General features: G+C 39.5%; 1 protein-coding gene across 1 annotated transcript; it reads left to right on the top strand.

Annotated features, from left to right (window-relative positions):
* Window positions 1-8,746: 8,746 nt before the first annotated feature.
* Window positions 8,747-14,864, top strand: STMP1 (short transmembrane mitochondrial protein 1). Its single transcript, XM_063395602.1, has 3 exons — window positions 8,747-8,852; window positions 11,786-11,839; window positions 14,403-14,864. The coding sequence occupies exons 1-3, from the start codon at window positions 8,838-8,840 to the stop codon at window positions 14,481-14,483; spliced, it is 150 nt and encodes a 49-aa protein (XP_063251672.1). The 5' UTR covers window positions 8,747-8,837; the 3' UTR covers window positions 14,484-14,864.
* Window positions 14,865-20,287: the final 5,423 nt, after the last annotated feature.

Genomic DNA, 20,287 nt, shown 5'->3' with positions numbered 1-20,287 from the left:
GTGAAATAAGGGACAAGAGGTAGAAAAGAATATCATCTTTCCGATTTCATTAAACACTTTGCTAAACAGAATCAGTAACTTCTAAACAATATTTGTTTACCTGTGGACTTCCACATAAATTCATCCTCAGATGTACAGTGATTTTTATGAAGCTTTTGACTCTTATGTGCATATTAAACAAAAAGGGTGCAGGAAACTGTTCTGTACTTAGGTTATGTAAGAGGTTAACAGGGAGCTGAGCCAAAAATTTGCTATAACATTACAAATTAGCCACTGCTTCTTCCAGAAGTTTCATTCAGGCCCTGGGAAATGTTTCCCTTTACTATAACAAGGAAATATTGCGGGTTAAATTTACATTGCATAGGGGGTTAAATTAAATTCTCAGTGGGGAAGGAATGGTTACTAAGGCAACAGGAGCATGCATTCAATACCTGTTATTCAAGCCTGTAACCTCATGCTCATTACTATCACATTGTTTTTTAATATTCTAAAATGGATGCTGCCAGAATCACCTTATTTTGACCTAAGTAGCAAGACATGAATAATATGAAAAGAACTTGCAACTGCTATCAGTATATTAAGATACTTCTTGAGAACTAGAGATCTTTTTATCTGCAGAACAACTTTTGCTTCCATGGAATAACAAATATCCAAAAAGCATTTGTAAACACAATTCTGAAGGAGTTCTGAACTGGAAAACAGCAAGGCATACTGGGATTTCCTTAAAAAACCCGTGGAACTAGCAAAACAAATACCTACAACCCCTTAGTAGATACTGAGCACTAACAGGTTAGAACTGCCAGCAGGAGAAGATTAAGAGCTTGTTGAAGACAATAAACAATATGAAATGTTTGAGGTGAAAGTGGAGCACTTGTGTCTCTCTACATTTTTCTCCCATGCTAAATGAGAATAATACATTCATTATGAGAATATATTATCAGAATGAGAACGTATATGCCAGTTTTGATACATAGTTAAAAGAGGTCAGGAATATCATGACAAGAACTTGCAAGATCTAGTACACATTGTATAACACAATAGCACTTCATAAAGCTCTTAGGACAAGATCATAGAATCAAATACACATAGCAATTCATCCCTAAGCTTACTCAAACCTCTCCCATTCAGAAGTTAAATGTCAACAGAAATGGATGCTTTAACTTTAACAAAAAATATATATGCTTTTAAAATGCTTCCTTGAGAGTGAAAATGTTTTCCCTTCATAATCATCAGATTGTGTAGTTTCATTTAATTTAGACTTTTAAACTACTCTAATATAAATATGTGATATCTTACAGAATGAACATGACACACATGAACACATTGTTTTATTTTAATAGCATATAAATTTGACAGTGCAGTTAACAATGTCTGTTCATGGAAAGCGTGAGCTTGCCTTGCTGTTTCTTGACACACTACCAGAAAGGAGTTGGGGTCAGCTGGATCATCTCAGCTTTCTATTTCAGTATCCTTTCAGAAGGCAAGGCATTACATTAGTCCTTTTGTAAATTAGGCCTTAAATGCCCAATGCTTTTCATAATTTGGAGGTAGGCCTCTAAGTCTATCACGTTTCTTCATTTACGGAATTTACACCTTTGCAGCCTCAATGTTACCAAGTATAACAGAGACATATCTATCATCCATCTAAAAGAATTGTGCAGTTGAAGTAAAGGATCTCATTGTCTGCATCTAAATGAGCCTATGAAAGTGAGAGCACTCAGCACTGAAACAGAAGGAAATTGCCAGTTCTAAATTACATATTACAGACAAGTACAAAGCACAGATTCATCAACCTGGTTAAAAAAATAAATATATATTTTGCTTAAGCTAAAATCTCACATCCTATAATATCCTTCACTGTATGAAATCACAGTGATTTGTATGCTCCCTGTAACATCACATTGGCCTAAACAGAAGAATCATTCAAACAGTTCAAAAAGTCATTGCAGGAAAAATTATGTACATAGTATGAGTTCTAGACTTTTTCTTTTGCTTTTATTAAATTCTTGTAAATATTCTATTCTGTAAAGGCAGCTGTCAAACAGAGCATGGGTTTTAGTAGCATTTGAAACTCTAAATCCTTCTTGGGCTCTTTAAATTACTTAGCCCAAACCCCAAAGCCAGCAGAAGGCTCGAGACGCTCTGGAGCTGTAATTCCTCAATAGAAGCACTCACAGCACAGCAGTCAGGGGCAGGGCTGCCAAAGAGCATTCACAGAAGTTGTGCTTCCCAGATTTACTTTAATGGCTTGTCTTGTACAGTGATGGAAACTTGGGAAGTGGCAATAGAAAATTTCTTGGTAAACTTGGTAACTGGGAGCATTTGAACTATGCTTGCCAGTGAGTATGACAGTCATCAAAGAAAAACAGAAAGTGAGTGAACACCAAATAACTGTAATCAAGTAAGTGGGGTTTCTCAATTTCATGTGATGTGTGCAGGTTATTATTTGCACTGAAGACTAAAAAGCAATATGAACAGGGCTCAGCAGAAAGCACCAGTGTGGATTTTCTTGTGTCAAAGATTAATTGAATATTTAGAGCCACAGTCCTACCAAGGCATGACAACTGTGACTTGTCACCTGAACTTCTCACTGCATACATGGAAGTCTCTTCAAGACAAGAGTCCTGCGGCATTTATTTTTAAAAAATCTCTTCTTTCTGACATTACTACTGTAAGGAGAACAGGTCACCCTTTAGTTAATCTCTATATTCATTTAAATTATTTTAATTAACTGAAGAAATGATGTATAATAAAATAACACCAGGGAGTTCAAGGGGCTTGGGATTTGGGGGGGGGGGCAGGTTGGTTTTGTTTTGTTTTCATAAAAAGCAGAACAAACAATCTCATGATAGAAAGAGGAGAGCTAATTAAAATCTGGACAGATAATCTTATTCTTTTTGAAGGGCTGCTTTCTAAAGTGCAACACCACAATTAGATTATTCCACCAAGTTTAATGAAGTGGGTCAGTTAAACCAGTGTCTCTCTGTCTGTTATGAAAAGCTATCTAGTGAAAATCTGGAGTCACTTTTGGAAGGAAAAAAGTGTTCGAAAAAATTCTTAATAATTATTACCTAATTCTGGAATAAAAAAATTTGAAAGATGTTGATAATATTTTTGTTAATTTGAAAATATGTCTTACATTCTTACTTGGGAAAAGAGCACCATCTACTGATCATCTCTCTGAAATTCCTGTATGATGTTTCCCTTGAGTGTGTTTTCCTTTGTACAACGCCAGAAGTTTTGGATGACTCTTCAACACGTGAAAGAAAGCTTGTGTATCTTCAGCCATAAGCTCATACCACTGAGATGTTTTATTGTTTTAGTAGCCAGCAACAGCTTAGCAACAGGAAGCAAGCTCAGCTTCAGATCCAAGGCAGGGAGGTCTCTAGTGAGGTTTCTCCCAGCTCTGTCTCACAACCCAGGGGGAGCTAAGGCTGTAAAGCCTGTGGGTGCACTCAGGGCCTTAACTGCAGCAAGAGAGCTTAGCTATAAATAGGTTTTCTTTGCTCATTTTTCTGCACTTTTGATAGGATCTGAGTTCTTAAAAAGCTCTAGTGCTGTTCTGAGAAACAATTTCAGAAAACTGGTGTGCTGGTGATTGCTGTCATCCTAAGAGTGATGGGACTACTTCCCCAATGTCTCACACCTGATGTGATTGTGATGATTGTCTCTAAGCCAGAATGTCAGGAGCTCCCATAGCTGCATGCACAATTACAGCTTGAAAGGCTGGTTAAATCTGCATGACTGGCACCCATGCCCTCTGTGGGTCTGGCACAGATTGGAATTCATGACATGTCTATTATCAGCTCATGCAATTATGCCTCTCCTTGAGTCACTGGAGAATTATATATTCCTCATATATTGTCTGCTTCTCATATATTGCCCTTTTCAGGCCACAGCCCAGCAGCAAGATCTGAAAGGTATCATTATTCAATAACTCATTGCTTGACTCAGCCTCCAATTTTTGAATTCCAAGTCCCAGGGACATGTGCTCATGGGAACTTCTCACCTGCTGGGGGAGGAATTGTTTAAAGAACATTTCTAGATGTTGTAGCTCCAGGGCAAAAACTTAAAATCATGACTCATTTACATTCAAGATACTCTGCTACCCTGCCTATAAATAAAATTACCAGTCTTTTGAGTTTGAGGGGCTTTTGTGTTATACCCTGGAACTTATAATGAACAGGTTTCTGTTTCTTCTGGCAGGGTAGATGGTTATTTCCATGGCTTTTTTTCTTTGGTTTTTTTTTTTTTTTTCCTATGCAAAGACTGAAAAATCTCTTTCCTCCATTAAAAGAAAAAGAAACCTGAAAGATGGATATGGCACGGCCTCTCTGACCAACTTCCACCATCACCTCACTGACCTCATGATGAACCAGCTGAAAGCTGAGTCCAAGTCAAATATAAGTTGCCTATATACATAAATATACTGAAGGTGTGAGAAAAAAGAATAAAGCAAAGACATTTACATGGGTAAAACCAGAGGCACTTAGGTGTGTGATCAGATATTAAGCAGAGAAATTACAGCCATCTATAGGCCTATCTATATCACTGTGAGACAATGTCAAGGTATATGATAAATTCATAGATATGGTTTGCAGGTGGCCTTTTGTTGAGATGCAGAATTAAGTTACAATGCTAGGATGGAATGAATGGTTGAAAGGGTCAGGAAATGCAGTTTCATGCATCTTCAAGTAACAAAAAAGTGTGTTTGAATTATGTTTTTTTCTTTTTTTCAGTTAAAGTATTTCAAATTCTCATGGTTGGTTTGTTGTAGGAGTATCCCATTATTTTAGGATTACTATTTTACACATAAATAAAATTTTGCTTGTATTTTATGTTTTCTAGCTATTCCTCAAGTCCCTCTGATTCCCCCCGTTGTGCCAAGGGACTTGTGGAGTTACTCTAGAGAGGAACAAGCTATAGATGTTTAGATTCAGAGATTGAATTAGAACCTCTAGCATCAGACATGCCATGAGAATAGGGACCACTTTCTCATTTTCTTGGAAATGCAGAAACAGTGTTCATTGAAGTGAGGCCAGGCTCCTGCATTGTTGTGTCACCCCAGGAGTGTGACCGACGCCTCAACTCCAACTCATGATTCATGCTACCCTTCAGCCCTGCTGCTCAGAGAGCATCCGTAGGTTTATCTCTTCTAGTTCTCCTGAGGCTCACGTTCCTCATGCTCTAAAGTTTCCCTCTTTCTGCTGGGGAGCATTTTTAGCAGAAGGGGGTGCTGCGGAGCGCATTCTGGAGTGCACTCTGGGCCCGGTACTCCTGACATCTCCCTGTTCCAGCAGGAATGTTTCCTCCAGGGCAGCAGAGGGGAGCACACACTGCAGGTTGGCTGGGGGCTGGCATGAAGGGCTAAACTGCTCTCTCTGCCTCTGACAGAGGCTTTCAAACAAAGCCAGGCAAACTCCAGTGTGCAGAATCAGCTTTGGCTCACAGAGTGCTCTGTGTAAAAATTGACTTGGAGAGAGTCAATATGAACCACTATAAACCAGCTACCTCTTCTAATCATAACTACGTTTGAAAATTTGGCCTTAAACAATTTGACTCACACAGGGAGTCAGGGATGCCTTCTGTTTTTCTATCTGAAATGTAGTAGGCTATTGATATGAGAACTCCAGAGGGCCTTTGGAATACGGCCACTAAGAGGAGATGGAAGGCACTGGAAGTTATTATGGAAAACTAGGAAAGATTTGAGATGAAAGGCTACCTTTTCTTTTTTTTTTTTTTTTTTTTTTTTTTTTTTTTTTGGGTAGGCAATTACACTTGATGTATTGAAAGGTCTTAACTTTTACTAAGTTTTTGACAAGCTGACTGCACTGGAATTCTGATTTCTTGTTACATATTGTTACATATTATTACAATATGTAATATTTAAATTGAACAATCCCATAATTGTTCAATTCTTATTACAATTACAGTTGTTCAATACATGTCAAGTCCGTAATACATTATTTATCTATTGTGTACTATAATAGTACAACTTCTCAGAAAACTTGAAACCACATCAGAGATTATAAGATACTTCGCTAAAGCAAAGCAAAGGAAATGGGCAGAGCTAAAAACAAAATGTACAGATTAAACATAATAAAACTTCAACAGACATTTTACTAGATGGGTTTCTGGCTCCATCTGGTGTTCATTTTACAAAATTTCTAGCTCAAGGAAGTATGATTTCCACTTCCCGTTCCAGCTACACATGAGAGATGAAGAGTGGTATTTAAAAAACAGTTAAATGTATGTATCCTGAGGACTTGCATTCAAAGTTGTGTATTAGTTATTGTGAAAGTACAAGAATACTTTTTAATATTAGTTTTTATATCCTGTGACTTAAATATTTTTCAGCTCTGAGAAAGGACTTCTATGGCAAACTTATAATTTCTCCTTGGGATATTGGTTAGAATGCCAAAATACTACTCCTCCCTGATAACCTTGCTTTGCTTACATCCTCATGATGGCTAAATCAATAATACTGCTTTATTCAAATAAACTCTCAAATATTTGCAACACAGGTATCACAAGTTTTCACATCAAATATTTCATTGGTGCTGCTTTCAGATCTGACAATAACATATTTAGTGGCTGTACAGAAAAATCTCCTGCTTCACTTGGCTTGTCATAGTTTCTAGGAGGAGTTGATCCATCACTGTCCTAGGGGTTGAAGAAACACTAATGTGTCTTTAATTTCCTGGGCTTTCTTTTGGGCCCTTCTTGTAGATGTGTTTGACATAGGCCCTCTTCCAGTCATTAAAGATATCCTCTGATCTCCATAACTTTTAATTATAAATATTAATATTATAGACAATGGCCCTGCAGCAATGTCAGCCATTTCTCTCACACTGGGGCAAATTTTGTCTAGGTAAATACTCATGTGGATATCAGAATAGAAACTCATCCTTGTTAGCAATTCTCACAATATCATGACAGAACACCCTTCTTTTTCTACTGGGCCTAACATATGAAACATCCCCATCCTAGTATGTTATAACTCACCAAACTTATGGTAAAAGCAGGGTAAATTAAATGTTATCCTTTAAAAAAGGTATTCTCACTTTCCATAAAGTGGCGTGTATATATACTGCACAAGCATTATAAAAACAATATTAAATCAACATGAATGCATCTTCAAATATGATTTAGCACTTAAGACTAATGTTGAGGAGTCAGTACTTCCTGAGAAACAAACTTTCTACATGTCTCAGGGGCTTGAATGTACTTGCAGAATACCAGAGTGCAGTACATAACATTGAGAAAGTCTTCCCTAGAAGCAAAAAAAGTAGGTTTGAGTTGTTTTGTTGGGGTTTTTTTGTGGTTTTTTTTTGTTGTTTTTTTTTTTTTTTTTCTTGGGGGAGGGTGGTTTTGTTTCTCTCCCCCATGCCCCCATGTATAAAAGCATAATAGTTGCATTTATAACTGCCAGACTGAGCTCTTCCTTCTACTAACGTATACCATCCACAGCACCCGACACCTTGACAGTCTTTGACCCAAAATGATTCAGAATTGGCTGATGCAAATGGAATAGTTTTACTTTAAAGGAAAAAAAAAATTGGCAGTCCGCTAAATGTCACAGAGGAAATTCGTGGCATGTAGGAACTGTGCAGAGTAATGTTGAGCCAAGACTGTCTAACACATGTTGTATTCATTATAGCCTAAGCATAATAACAACATTTTTAATGAACATTATCTCCCTGTGATGATACTGTGGAGGCATTATAACTACTAAAACCTTGTTTGACATATCTGACATGTTTCTGACATGTGCCCAGGCTGGAGTCTAATATTATCTCAGTACTCTGATCCTGCACACATGGAGAAGGCTTCAGCATTAGGAAAAATAGTTGTTAGCAGTCCATTTGTTCTTCTTTCCAGAACGAAGCTCATTTGTGAGACCCCTGGAAGAGCCAGACATTCCAGAAGATGAGGAAGCCCAGCCCTGGCTCTTGTGCCACATCCATTTAAATCTTTGTGTCATTTCCAGGTGGCAGCTCTTGCTCAGGGAATGAAGAACAATGCAGCAGCCTGAAATTCAGGAGAAAGTGGTCTCAAGTCTGGATCCTTACTAGGGTATCACCAGAACAAATAAGAAGGTGTTACTTAGTATCTTTCTGTGTTTTATCTTTCTTTCTTTCTTTTTTTTTTTTTTTTTTTTTTCCTTCCTGAAGTGGGTGGGAGATACATCTTTACTTCACCAAGGTACCTTCCCCAGAAAGGCAGAAGCTACATGTTTTCTATTAGATGGAGCATTCGAGTTTTCTGGGAACTGAAACTATGTGAGTTAACCTGCTTTCAGGGTAGAGTTTTCCCAAGAGTTCAAAAATATAGGTATCTCTTCTTGTTGTTGTTGTGTTGGGTTTAGTGGTGTTTTTTTTTTTTTTTTGTTTGCTTGTTGGGGTTCTTTCTGCCTGAAAACTTGAGGGGCGGAAAAACGAGTTTTGAAATACATTGCGATAAAGCCTGGGATCTCTTAGTGACCTGCAGCAGGAGAAACCCTCCTAACTGATATTTACTGCCCAAATGCCAATGAATTAAGTGCAGCCATTAAAAGAAGCTGAAGCCAAAGTGATCCACAAAGAACGACAGATACTCATACAACTAAAAAAACAAAAACAAAAAAACCACCACCAAAAACCCAAAAACCAAACAACCACGGCCCGGCCCCGCCCGTGCAGCCCCTCAGGCGGCGCTCCCCTCACGCCGGGGCGCGGCGGGGCCGGGCCGGGGCCTCCCCCGGCCATGGCGGCGAAGGCGGGCCCGGAAGGGGAGCAGCCGCCGCCCGCTGACATCCCCGGCTGTCGGGCGGGGCGGCAGCGCGGGCAGCGGGCGCCATGCTGCAGTTCTTGGTAAGGCTCCGGGCTCCGAGGCGCGGCCCTGCCGCCTCGGCACGGCGGGCAGGGGGGCGCTGCCCGGCCGGGGGAGGAGGGGCGCGGTGCCCGGCCCCGCCGCGGGCCCCTGGCCGTGGCCGGCCCTGTCAGCGGGGCCCTGCGCCCGCTGTCGGCTCCCCGGCAGCGCCCCATGCTTGGGCGGCTTCCCCCTCGGGCGGGTCCCTTCTCCCGCTCCTTCCCACCCGTCCCCCTTGTTCTGTCAGAACGGTGCCTTAAAGCCGCTCTGCAAATGGAGTTCCACGGCCTTTTTTTCCTCCAAGTCGTGCTGTTAATTTGCCTTGGAGATTCTGCTTGCTCACGGTGATGCTCGCCTTGCTGCTCGAATTTCTTTGTGTAAGCGTAAATACCTCTGTCCTTTAGTGAGAGCAGGCGCGTCAGCCCTTGCCATTTAGTACACCCTTAAAAATGCATCGCTTGAGATGTGGATTTTTATACACGGAAATTAATGCAAGGGATCACATTTCATAACTGGCTCGAAGAGCAGCAGAATTATTAGACTGAATTAGTCTTTTGTTCAGGTGGCTAATGAGTTTCATAGCAGGTTGATACCAGCAAGAAGTCATGGCCTATTGTAAGTTGGGAGAGTCTTGGCTGTTTTTATATAATAAATAAATGAGGCCTATTTCTCATCCCAGCTTCATAAGGACAAGTATGAAACTCTCAGTCATTTCTGTAGCTGTTTATAATCCCCTCTGCACTCCAGAGGAAACCTTCAGTAAGGCTAAATATGGTTAGCCTCTCAAAGTTTCTGTGTTTATCAGCTCCACTGCTTTCTGCTAATGTATTTTTGTTGTTGTTGCTAGATAAAATACTTTATATTTATGACTTCTCATTAGTGCGTGAATGTTAGACAAAAGATATACTAATTCTGGTTTTCTTCCCTGTTTGAGTGTAGATTGGACTTACTGTGTCTGCTTAGGTCGGTAGCAGAGAGATAAAGGAATAATCTCACAAACCTTGTGTTTTTGCAATCCAGAGTTAAGCTTTAAAAAAGTAATTTGTTTACAATGCATCTTGAAATGCTGGGTGCAAACTGGAAGGCCCTGAACCCTCATCAGTCCCATTGTTTTTAGTGAATATGCACATTTTCGTTGGCTATGTGTTTTACTTTCCAAATAATTGAAATTTTAAGTAGTGACTTTTTTCACCCTACTGCTTGAATTGTCAGCTCTAAAAATAAATGCAACTGGGTGGATGCAGTGCTGGACTTTCCAATAAAGGAGTACACTTCAAGGGAGTACTGATCTCAGTACTGAGTACTGATCTCTGCTGAGTCAGAGTTATCTCACAGCAGAATGTGACATATATTGGAGAGGTTTTAGGGTAAAAGCCTGGAACACTGCTAATAAACAAGAATCTGGTTTGTGTTTCCAGGTGACTTCCCAGACACTGCTAAAGATACAGGAAATTCTCCTCTGCTTAGAGTGATGCTCTGAATTAAGAGGAATCACAGGTCTGGTTTTCATCAGTGCATTATTTGTTAGTATCTCCTAGAGTACCTACTTAGCTGATCATTGAAACTACAAGAGCATATGCTAATCAGGGCAATACACACAAGAATAATTCTTCTTAAATTGTTAAATCTAAGCTTAAAAAAGTGATTATAAACAACGAATAAGACCAAAAATCTGTTAAGGGAAATACTGAAGTAACTTGCAGTCAGAGTTCATCTGACAGCTCTTATCCAATTTTAGTTTTCTGTAGATAGATTTTCACCAGTGTTGCTTATGGAGTCTGAATCACAGAAAAGATGAGCTGTGCTCTGTGCCACTTTGGGCCTGGAAAGGATGTCTGGTCAGTAAGTGACGGCAAAGTTGTTTTGTAGACAGTGGTTTTATTTTTCTTAATATAGTCTTATTTTGACAGCAGTAACCATGAGCAATAATGCTTTTTAAATAGAACTGGCCTCAACTGCCACAAAAAGTGATTTGTCTGCTAACAGTGAATGAAAGCACAATATTAGTAGTGTCCCCTTTCAAAATAGTTAAATGAACTTTCATGGTATAGGGCAAACTTACTTTGAGGTGTAACAACAAAAATAAAATGTAGACTACTGAGGAGCTGCTGAATGAGAATCTCGCGATGTGTCTTTGAAGAGAGGACTTTCTTTCACTCCAGAAGTGTCCTTATGCTTGAGGATTTTCCTCAGCTGGCAAACAGGGTTGGGGCCCGAAACTGTGCTTGTGTTTTGCTTTTGCTCTGCTGCCAGAGTTCATTTTTATGGACACCTTCATCAAGTATAAGTTTGCACAGTTGTCAGAAGAGGTTGTGCCCAGCTTCCAACCAGCTGTACTGCCTTGGAGGAGCCCCTAGATCAGAGTGGATTTGGCTGAGAACTAATCTCTTGGGGTCAGAAGGGTTTGTCTGGAAGATGCACAGCTGTTGCTGCAGAAGAGAAGAAGGAGGTTTACATCAGTTTAAGTTCATGTTGTGAAGTTGTTTTTGTTGTTTTTTTTTTTTTACTTCATACTGAGACATGTATGTCTCTTTCCAACACTGAGCATTGTTCTAGTGAGGTGTTGCTTTAGGCTTTCCCAGCATGAACCAAGAGCTCTGTGTTATGTAAGTCCCTTCTGCTGTCTCCCCCATTTTTCTAGGAATTACTGCCTTTGTGGGTGTGTAGAGAACCTTACAAGGGTGAACACAGCTTGATCCAAATAGTCTTGGGGATGTGGATTGAATAACAAGACTGTGTGGTATTTTGGAAATGATGGCAAAGTGTTTCTGGTGAAGAAGATGGGTAAAATTGCATCTGTCTGGGTTAAAGATGGGAAATTAAGTAGGAGTGGAGTTGAAACTCGTGAAATACCTTGCAATATCCCTTTTTCTTTATTTTAGCCAGTAAGCTTTTGATGGAAGGATGTTAACTCTTCTCCCTTTGTTCCTTTTAGCTTGGTTTTACTCTTGGCAACGTGGTTGGGATGTATGTGGCTCAGAACTATGATGTGAGTATCCTGGTATTCTCAGAGGTAAACTTGTTCTGAACTGAAAATGTACAGTTTTTCCCTCAATTAGAATTGAATCAGCCTTTATCTTCATGGCTTATATTATTTGAACAGAATGCAGATCATGCTGATTTCAGTTACAGGAGAACTCAGACTTTTTCAGGAAGAATTACCTCACTGAAAGAGTGGTCAGGCATTGGAATGGGCTGCACAGGGAAGTGATGGAGTCATCGAGGAATGACTGGACATGGCACTTAATGCTGTGGGCTAGGTGACAAAGTGGTGATTGGTCAAAGGATGGACTCTGTGATCTTGTAGGTCTTTTCCAACCTTAATTGCAAAAAAAAAAAAAAAAAAAAAAAGGTGTAACCAAAACATCGTCTTCTCTGTGGTAGTGTAGTACTTAAAGCCTAAACTTCTGTTCAGTCTTAGAGCCCAGCCATCTACAGGCAAAGACAGGAGAAACTGAAAAGGTTTGTCATGGATTTTACCAGCATTAAAATACTGGTTTCCTGTCTTGGATAGCCTGTCTTCTTACAGTGTTCTCCACTCAGTATAACTGTTAATAAAAATCCTCAGAGCGTGTGAAATGTATTTCTTCTGGACCTGTAATGAAAATAAGTTTTGACAGCTTTTTTGGAAAATGCGATACTTTCTCCTACTTCAAAAAGTGTATTGACCTGCAGTCTTTCTTTCCTTATTTTCTCACAGTGAGAAAAGGAAGAGAGCATTCTTTTTTTTTTTTTTTGTAACTCAGTTAACAGTTTTCAGTGTGAGAAGGCAGAGGAAGAAGATTTCATGTTGAGCCTTCATAACATGCTTTTAATTTCTGCTGAGTCAGCAGAATCCCCTGTAATAGCAGTGCCACTTTCTGGCTAGAGGAGTTGATAACATTTAACATACAAATTTTTTAAAATTCTTATGCAATCTCTATTAGCCTTAATAAAAAACCAAAGTTGTTGAGGCTTTGGTGACATTTATGTTTTGCTTTCCTGTCATCTTCAGTATTAAAGTCCTATTGACTTACTACTGGAGTCATCTTGCTTAAAAAAAATCTTACATTTTGGTCTTTGTTTATGCACAAACTGTGTGATTTTTCCGGTCAGCCACTCCAGAGAAAGGACTAATGAAAGGCTGGTGTTTCTGTGCAGTGTTTTACAGTGTTACAAAAATGTAGTCATAAGAGTATATTTCGATATATCAATAGGTCTTACAAGCATTGTATGGTGCTCTTCTGGCAGCACTGATCAAGTATTGCCACAAGAGGGGGACTCAGGCTTTTGATTTGCTGGAAGTGGTTCCCTGGAAATGCAACGCTGATTTGCAGGATAGACGTGGAAATTTTAATGCTGGTGTTGAAGATGATTGGTTTGATATGACATTTAATATAAGCTTGTTATAATGAGATCCTAATTCTGCAGCTGTACGCACAGTGTGCTTAGTAATAAGTACGTGGAGGGCTCTGCTGACAGTGGTGGAGTTCTCTTGGTTTAGTTTAAATGTCAGGTGTGTTACAGTCTGGGCTCTTAATATCATTTCCTCAAACAGTTTAATTCTGAAAAGAAAGGTAAGAGGAACTTACGTTACCAGTTCTGTGAGCTTGAGGCCATTCAATAAGAGAACTGCATTCTGTTTAGATTAACTTCTGCTCTGTGGTCAGGTTACCCATGAAGTAAAAACCCAGGATTTTTTTTTTTTCACAGCCAAGAGTGGAAAATTTTCTTTAATTTCATTTGAATCGATTAGGTTGTAAAATCATACATTATCACTTCCCAGTTTTAGCTAGTCATAGTCTTTTCTTTGCTATTAAGAGCTTCAGCTTTTTTCCCCCATTCAAGTTATCAAAATTTACTGTTGGATTATTTTATCAAAATTATTTTATTTGTAAGAGAAAGCTGAAGTTTTGAAGCTCACAAGCAGTAAATTGAATTTTCATTCAAATGTGAAACTTTGTAAGGGTGCCAATTTGCAATGCACTAGAATTCCCCAGTGAAGAATTTTGTTTTCCACCAGATAAACCAGGAGAAATATTTCTTAATAATTTTCTTGAGAACATATTTGATGCTCTTGAACATCTCTTTTCTCTTGGGTTATGACCAGTATAGTGCAATCTAATTTCCCCTTTGAAAGCCTGTGCATCAGTGTTTAAATCTGCTTATTCTTGGCAGTTCGTCTCCTTTCAGTCAGGAAGCCAGACTGCTCATGCTAAATTTCCTGTAAAGTGATCTTTTTTCCTTCTTCCTCTTCCCATCACCACTGGCTGACTTACAGCCTTAATAATCAAAGTATTTCATGAAGCCCCATGTGAGGTGCTCTCATCTGCTGTTTGCCTGATACTGCTTAGATTTAATCTCTGTGCATGGTAAAAGATACTGGAAATATCTTTTAAAAGCCGGTTTAAACTTTATAGAATTTCTTGCTATGTGTATGGTATTTTTCCTGATGAAACTCAACATAGCCCAGGATTTTTTGTTGTGTGGGGTTTGATTGTTTGGTTTTGTCTTTAAAGATACCCAGGATTTTTTGTTGTGTGGGGTTTGACTGTTTGGTTTTATCGTTAAAGATTCCTAACATTGCAAAGAAGCTGGAAGATTTTAAGAAGGATGTGGAAGCCAAGAAGAAACCTCCTAATGACAAGTCCTGAGAGAGCAATGTTCCCCAGGTCGACTCTGTGTGCGCCAAGGATGCAATTTACCTTTCAGGCAGCAAAGGTCAAGTAGAGGGTTGGCATGGGAGGTTCCTCCACTCTTAGTCTCCTAGAACTGGAATATCCTTCTGTTGAAAGGGCAGCCGTGAACTTTTCCTGGGACTGATTTTCAAGGGTTTCAGAATTTGGATTTGCAACTGATGCGTGACTGGATGATATCATCTGTATTTTTCAGTATTTCTTTTCCTAATATTTGGTAACCTGTTTTTACCTGATCCAGCTGGAGTGCTTTTGTTCTTGTTACAATGTGTACCTCACACTTGATAATACCCTAGCTCTTAGAACAGCACAAAATAAATTAAATGCATTAAGAAGTCACTTTCAGAGTTTCTTGTCATTTGTTGTGAGCAGTGGTACTCCGCACACACAGGCAAAGCAAAAAAAGCAGCCATTAAAACCCCTAGCATGTGAAAAAACACACATCCTATCGTAGAACTCTTGTCTTCTGCTTGAAACCATAGTTCTGAAAAACTCTTGCTGTAAATTCTGAAAAAAAGGTTGCAATGACTTGAATAGATGTCAACTTTATTAATTCAAGAATTTCTCAAATAATTTTTTCCCTTAAAATGGAAGAGTTCTATCAACTCTCTAACAGCCTAAATGACAGTCTCCTTGACGGTCTTTTGCAAGATGTAAGGAACAAAGAAAAGTGCCAGGAAGATATTCTTGCTTTTATTGAGGATGCTTGGTGATGGGCTACTGCAGACAGGCACAGAATGATCTCCATTTGTTCAGGCTCTAGATTAAAGCATACCTAGGGTGCTGCTCTGTTAATGTTTTAATTAGGATGAGGATTGTGCCTTCAAAGTGTTTCGTCCTTTTACTATGTTTTCATTCTCATCATAGGAAAACTGTAGAGCACGTGGTCTGTATTCCTTTCAGAAGAGACTAAATCAGATGGTGTGCTTTGATCTCTAATGGATGTTTAGTCCATTAGACAGATCTAGAGACACTCAGAAGGAAAAGGACCCAAACTCTGGGCACTAATTGTCTTGCTTTGCCAGTGAACTGTGCTGTTTGATATAAACATAGCATCAAAGCTTTAAAGTACAGAACTCTCTATGTACCCATTGTAATTTTCACCCTCTATGCCAAAGCCTTTAATTCGGATATATCTGAGTGGATTCCTAGTTCAGGAGTTCTCACTGGATCAGTGAAGACACATTTAAAGAGTAACCCAAACGCTGGCTTCCTTTGCCAAAGTTTGATGATGACAAAGTTCTTCCACAATGCATTCCTGAAACAGAGGAAACTATTCCTCATGCAAAGATTCTCCTTCTTAAGCACTATAAATATATATAAGGAATGTTTCACTTGTAATTTTAAGTCCTTCCTTTCACCTCTGCCTTGAAATGTGTAGCTGACATAAAAGCTTTCAATCTTTGCAAAGGGTTATTTGTCAAGTGTAAAAGCCAGCTCAAGTCAGACAATCTTAGTAGTGATACAACCAATTTTCTCTACAGTAAACACTCCAAGAAGCTCCACCAGGGAGGAATGGTTGCACCACCTAATATCAGATATCAGAAACCTTGTGCTAGCAGCATGTGTGGAAGATGCCCATAAAGTGCTTGGTGAAGGGAGTTCTCAACTGCAGTGCTTAGCTTTTAGTGAGTTAGTACTGTATGTTCTGCTTCTTGTGAGAGCTTTCCATTACCCTTCACAGACTTCAGACCTGACTGAAGGGATTTTCTTCCATGCCCAAAAACATTTCCATAGGGTGATAGCACTGCACAGCTGTTTTGATGCTTTCATGAACATGATGAACTTAGGTTCCCCCAACTTCCTCTCCCTCCCCTCCCTTTCCTATTCGTGAGCATTGAAAAATACTGTCTCTAACCCATTCATTTTCCTTTGCTCACCATATAAAATTATATTAGTGTTTAAAATTGGATTATTTCTTTCCTCAAACATACTTTATATTCTTCCCTTTCTTTACATGGGGGTGAGAAGTGAAATAATGTTCCAAATCTCTTGTTGCCAAATAGGCCAGTTATTCCAAGTGTTTTTGGAACTAACTCTCAGCCAAGTATTCAAAGCAGATGTTAGGATTTATTTTTTGCTATCATATTGGGAAGTGAAAAGCTACAGCTGTAATGCTGTGGAAACAATCTATGCTCATCAATACAGAAGACAGGATTTCTGAGGTGTTTCATACTGATTGTAGCACTTTCCATTTGAACTCAAGCTGTGTTTTTTCCTCTCGCATAGTAAGCTGTAAATCCGGATAACATTATAACAGAGTTGATACGGAATTTGCAACTACTGTACAACACCTTTTACCTAGCCTGAGGTTGTCCTAGGTGATACTCAAATTTAACCTTACCTTCCAGAAGTCAGAGGGTGAACATAGATAATGACTACGTGATGCAATTATTTTATCTCAATACAAATTCAATAAAAAATACCTTGGTTTAGGAATTTTTAAAATAAATGTTAACATGTACCACAAAGAAGTCTAACAAACAAAACTACATCTCTCTTTTTTGTCTTTCTGAAGCAAAAATGAAAAGAACTGTACAGCAAACTTCCCTCTGGATTTTAGCAGCAACTTACACACTAATATCCACTCAGAGTGTTTTGGATGCCCTGGTGTCATAGCAGGGCACAAAAGGTGGATGCTCCATGAAGTTACCTAGGAGCAAGTTTTCCACTTAACATGGGTTCTGTGGGTATCAGTCCCTTTCAAATGCCTATGTGGATAGCTAAAATTGCCAGCTAAAATATGCAGGCCTCCTTCCTTTGCTGAAAACAGTTGTGTTCATGTATTGATTCTTTTGAGATGTGTTCTGGAGCTGAAGGTTCAAGGCAAAATGGGAGGAAAGGAATATATGAGCTACTAACAGACTTCCAAGATATTTACTGTGGATTGAGAGTATTATCCTGTGTTAGAAAAGGCTCTGCTCTAAGGCTCTTCTGCCATTGAACACTCAAGGGTTAATAACCAAAATAAACAAAAAGATAGCAAAGCTAATTATTATCTTACTGGGCACCAGAACCCAAATAAAGTTGGTGGAACTTCACTAACATGGACGTTCTGTGGTTTTACATCCCAGAACCACAGCCTGCTGCCTCATGATGTGTGCTCCATCCCTGGTGAAACGAAAACATTGCAAAACAAGAAACTGGATTTTTTTGGAATTAACAATGTGTTAATTTCATAAAACTGGATTATATCTGTGTTTGCAGAAACAAGATTGTGCATTGATATTCAAATGTAAAAATCAGTATTCTATATGGGATGCAGAATTAATTTGGACATTAGGTGGATATCAGTGTGTAAGTTGCTGCTAAAACCCAGAGGAAAGTCTCCTGCACAGTTCTTTTTATTTTTGCCTCAAAAGAACAAAAAAGAGAGATGTAGGGTTTTTTGTTAGACTTGGTGGTACATATTAACATTTATTTTACAAAGTCCTAAACCTAGGTCATTTTTATTGAATTTGTACTGAGATAAAATAACTGCAGGTTATTTGCTTTTTGACCTGAAACATACATTATTCACAGATGATGAATTTTACTTTCTGAAAAATAAATTTCATGAGTTGCCCTGAGAATAGGTGCTCCTCTGTTCTGGCTTTAGTCTTTAATGCACCCAGAAAAAAAATGAATACCCCAATCCTGTAAATCACTGGCTCAAACCAAACTACACAGTAACTTTCCTATGCTGTAAGCCCAAATGCTGGAGTGGAACACACTTTTTGTTTTCTGTGTGGAAACATGGATTCTGCAACAGAATAATTACAGAATTCCACAGATTAGAACCTTTCTCTGACCACTGCACTTTTTTGACCCAAAGATGCAATCTAATAAGTAAGATCCCAATCAACATATGAAAAAAATATAAAAGGGCCTGTTTTAAATTCTATTATTCAAATTTTCTGCAAACAAGAGGGACTTGAACAGCCATGTATAAGTATTAAGTACAGCTATCATGCTCTGGTTTTTCTATTAGAAATAAAACATTATCAGCTATGGAATAAGCTCAGTATAAATCACCTCAATTTGCTTGAGTTAAATTGTTCAGATTTTAAATCAGGTATATTAAAAAAGTACATCTATGAAGCCCTAATAGGATTTTAGTAAAAGGTAATATAAAAATGTAAGATAAAATATTATACCTCTATTAGTTAATGCAGTTCTCTCTTTGAATAACTACTGAGCTGAAAGCAGAATTTTTGTTTTTAAGGCTTGATGTACGTGCTGAATCTTGAAAGCACCTTGAAATCACTTAAATTGAAATCAGGCTTATTTGCCCTCTGAGAAAAATACTTCTGCCTTGGTTGTTGGTAGAGACAAATTTGAAGTTGAGTGACAGTACACTGTATCTTATGAGTGAAAATTTCTGACTTCCACTTGCCACTACTATTGCTGCTATTATTATTAAGCAACAATGAAGAGCAGAACCTGCTGGTGGGGCATGCACTGACTGATCTGATGTGGGAAAAAGGCCAGGACAATACACTGCCTTCCTGCATCTACCTGGTGGGACGTGGCAGTGACAAGTACCAGCAGCTGTGAATATAGAAGTGTGCCAAGAGCACCAAAAAAGAATAAATAGTCTGTTGGGGAAATTCCTTGCCTGAGTCTCCTCCAAATGCCTCTACACCAATCTCGTGAGACATGGGCTATGCCAGAGCCGCCCGGAAATGTTTCTGAAGAAATATTGTCTGAGGTGTGCAATAGCACCAAGCCATTTCATTTACCTACTGCTATTGCTGTTCTTACTGAAGAGCGTTGCTGAATGCCCTGTTTGATTTGTGACTAATCCCAGGTCTCCCTCAGGCTGCCTGGAATGCCAGCTGGTGCCTCTCACAAATGAGAATATCCCCTGGGAAATCTCTGGGATGGGAAGGTGTGATGGGAGCTGAGCAGTGCTGAGAAATCACTATAAGGAGGGCAGAGAGTGATTTGTTGCTGAACAGCAATTGGAAGATGCTGGTGGATGAAGCGTGAAGTGAAAAGGATTAGAAGATGAATGCAAGTAAAAGGTGCAGAGCAGCTAAAGCCCTGGGAAGAAAGGAAGCCAGAAAGAGTTTCTTGGCAGGGGGAGACTGGTCAAAAGTAATTTTAGGCACTGTGAACAAAGAGATGTTCTTCCTGTTGGTATTGCAGACACCCCAACCCACTGTAGTGCTTGTCCTGGAGGAAGCTGCCCATGTTGATGAACAGGCATTGCAGCCCCTTCCTCTCCTGCTCCTGGGGCTTCGGGATGGAGCTCAGGGGAGGCTGGAGTGCCTCTGCTTAGAGCACCATTTTGGGGTCTGTGCTCAGCAGCAGCCTCCTGCTGGGGAGCAGGGAAACACCCAGGGAGGGGAGCAGAAAGGGTGTGGAGGGTCTGCATGGCAGAGGCTGCTGTGAGCTTTGTGTGCTGGAGTGCAGCACAGCAGCAGGCTCAGGGTGGGGGGAACACAGGAGCGGGTGGGGTGGGAGAAGGGTTGCAAAAGTGAGTTGTTTTATGCATCAGGGGTCGTGGGGATACTTTAAGTGACTGTTGCACAGAAATGCTTTGCCATTCAAAATGAAATTTTCAGGAACTACCAGGAGTAGCAATCGTTTTGCTAAAGGATGCCACTTCCTGCTTTTAGAACAAGGACTAAGACATGCTGTTGCTTTTTTTTTCCCTCTGCCAGCTTCAGACCTTTCATTGTACCTGTTTATTTCCAAGATGAGTCTGTGGGATCCCTCTGTTTTGACAGAAGCAGTAAACCAACACCTCCTGCTGTCTCAACACTGCTTCTCTAAGG

Source organism: Prinia subflava, chromosome 4 (assembly GCF_021018805.1).
Source record: "Prinia subflava isolate CZ2003 ecotype Zambia chromosome 4, Cam_Psub_1.2, whole genome shotgun sequence".
Taxonomy (NCBI): Eukaryota; Metazoa; Chordata; class Aves; order Passeriformes; family Cisticolidae; genus Prinia; species Prinia subflava.
This window is presented reverse-complemented; position numbering and strand designations above follow the sequence as displayed.

Bases quoted from the DNA above. Each gene is read 5' to 3' on its own strand.
- STMP1 (XM_063395602.1), top strand. The intron at 11,840-14,402 runs GTGAGTATCCTG...TTATCGTTAAAG, and splicing joins ATGTGGCTCAGAACTATGAT to ATTCCTAACATTGCAAAGAA.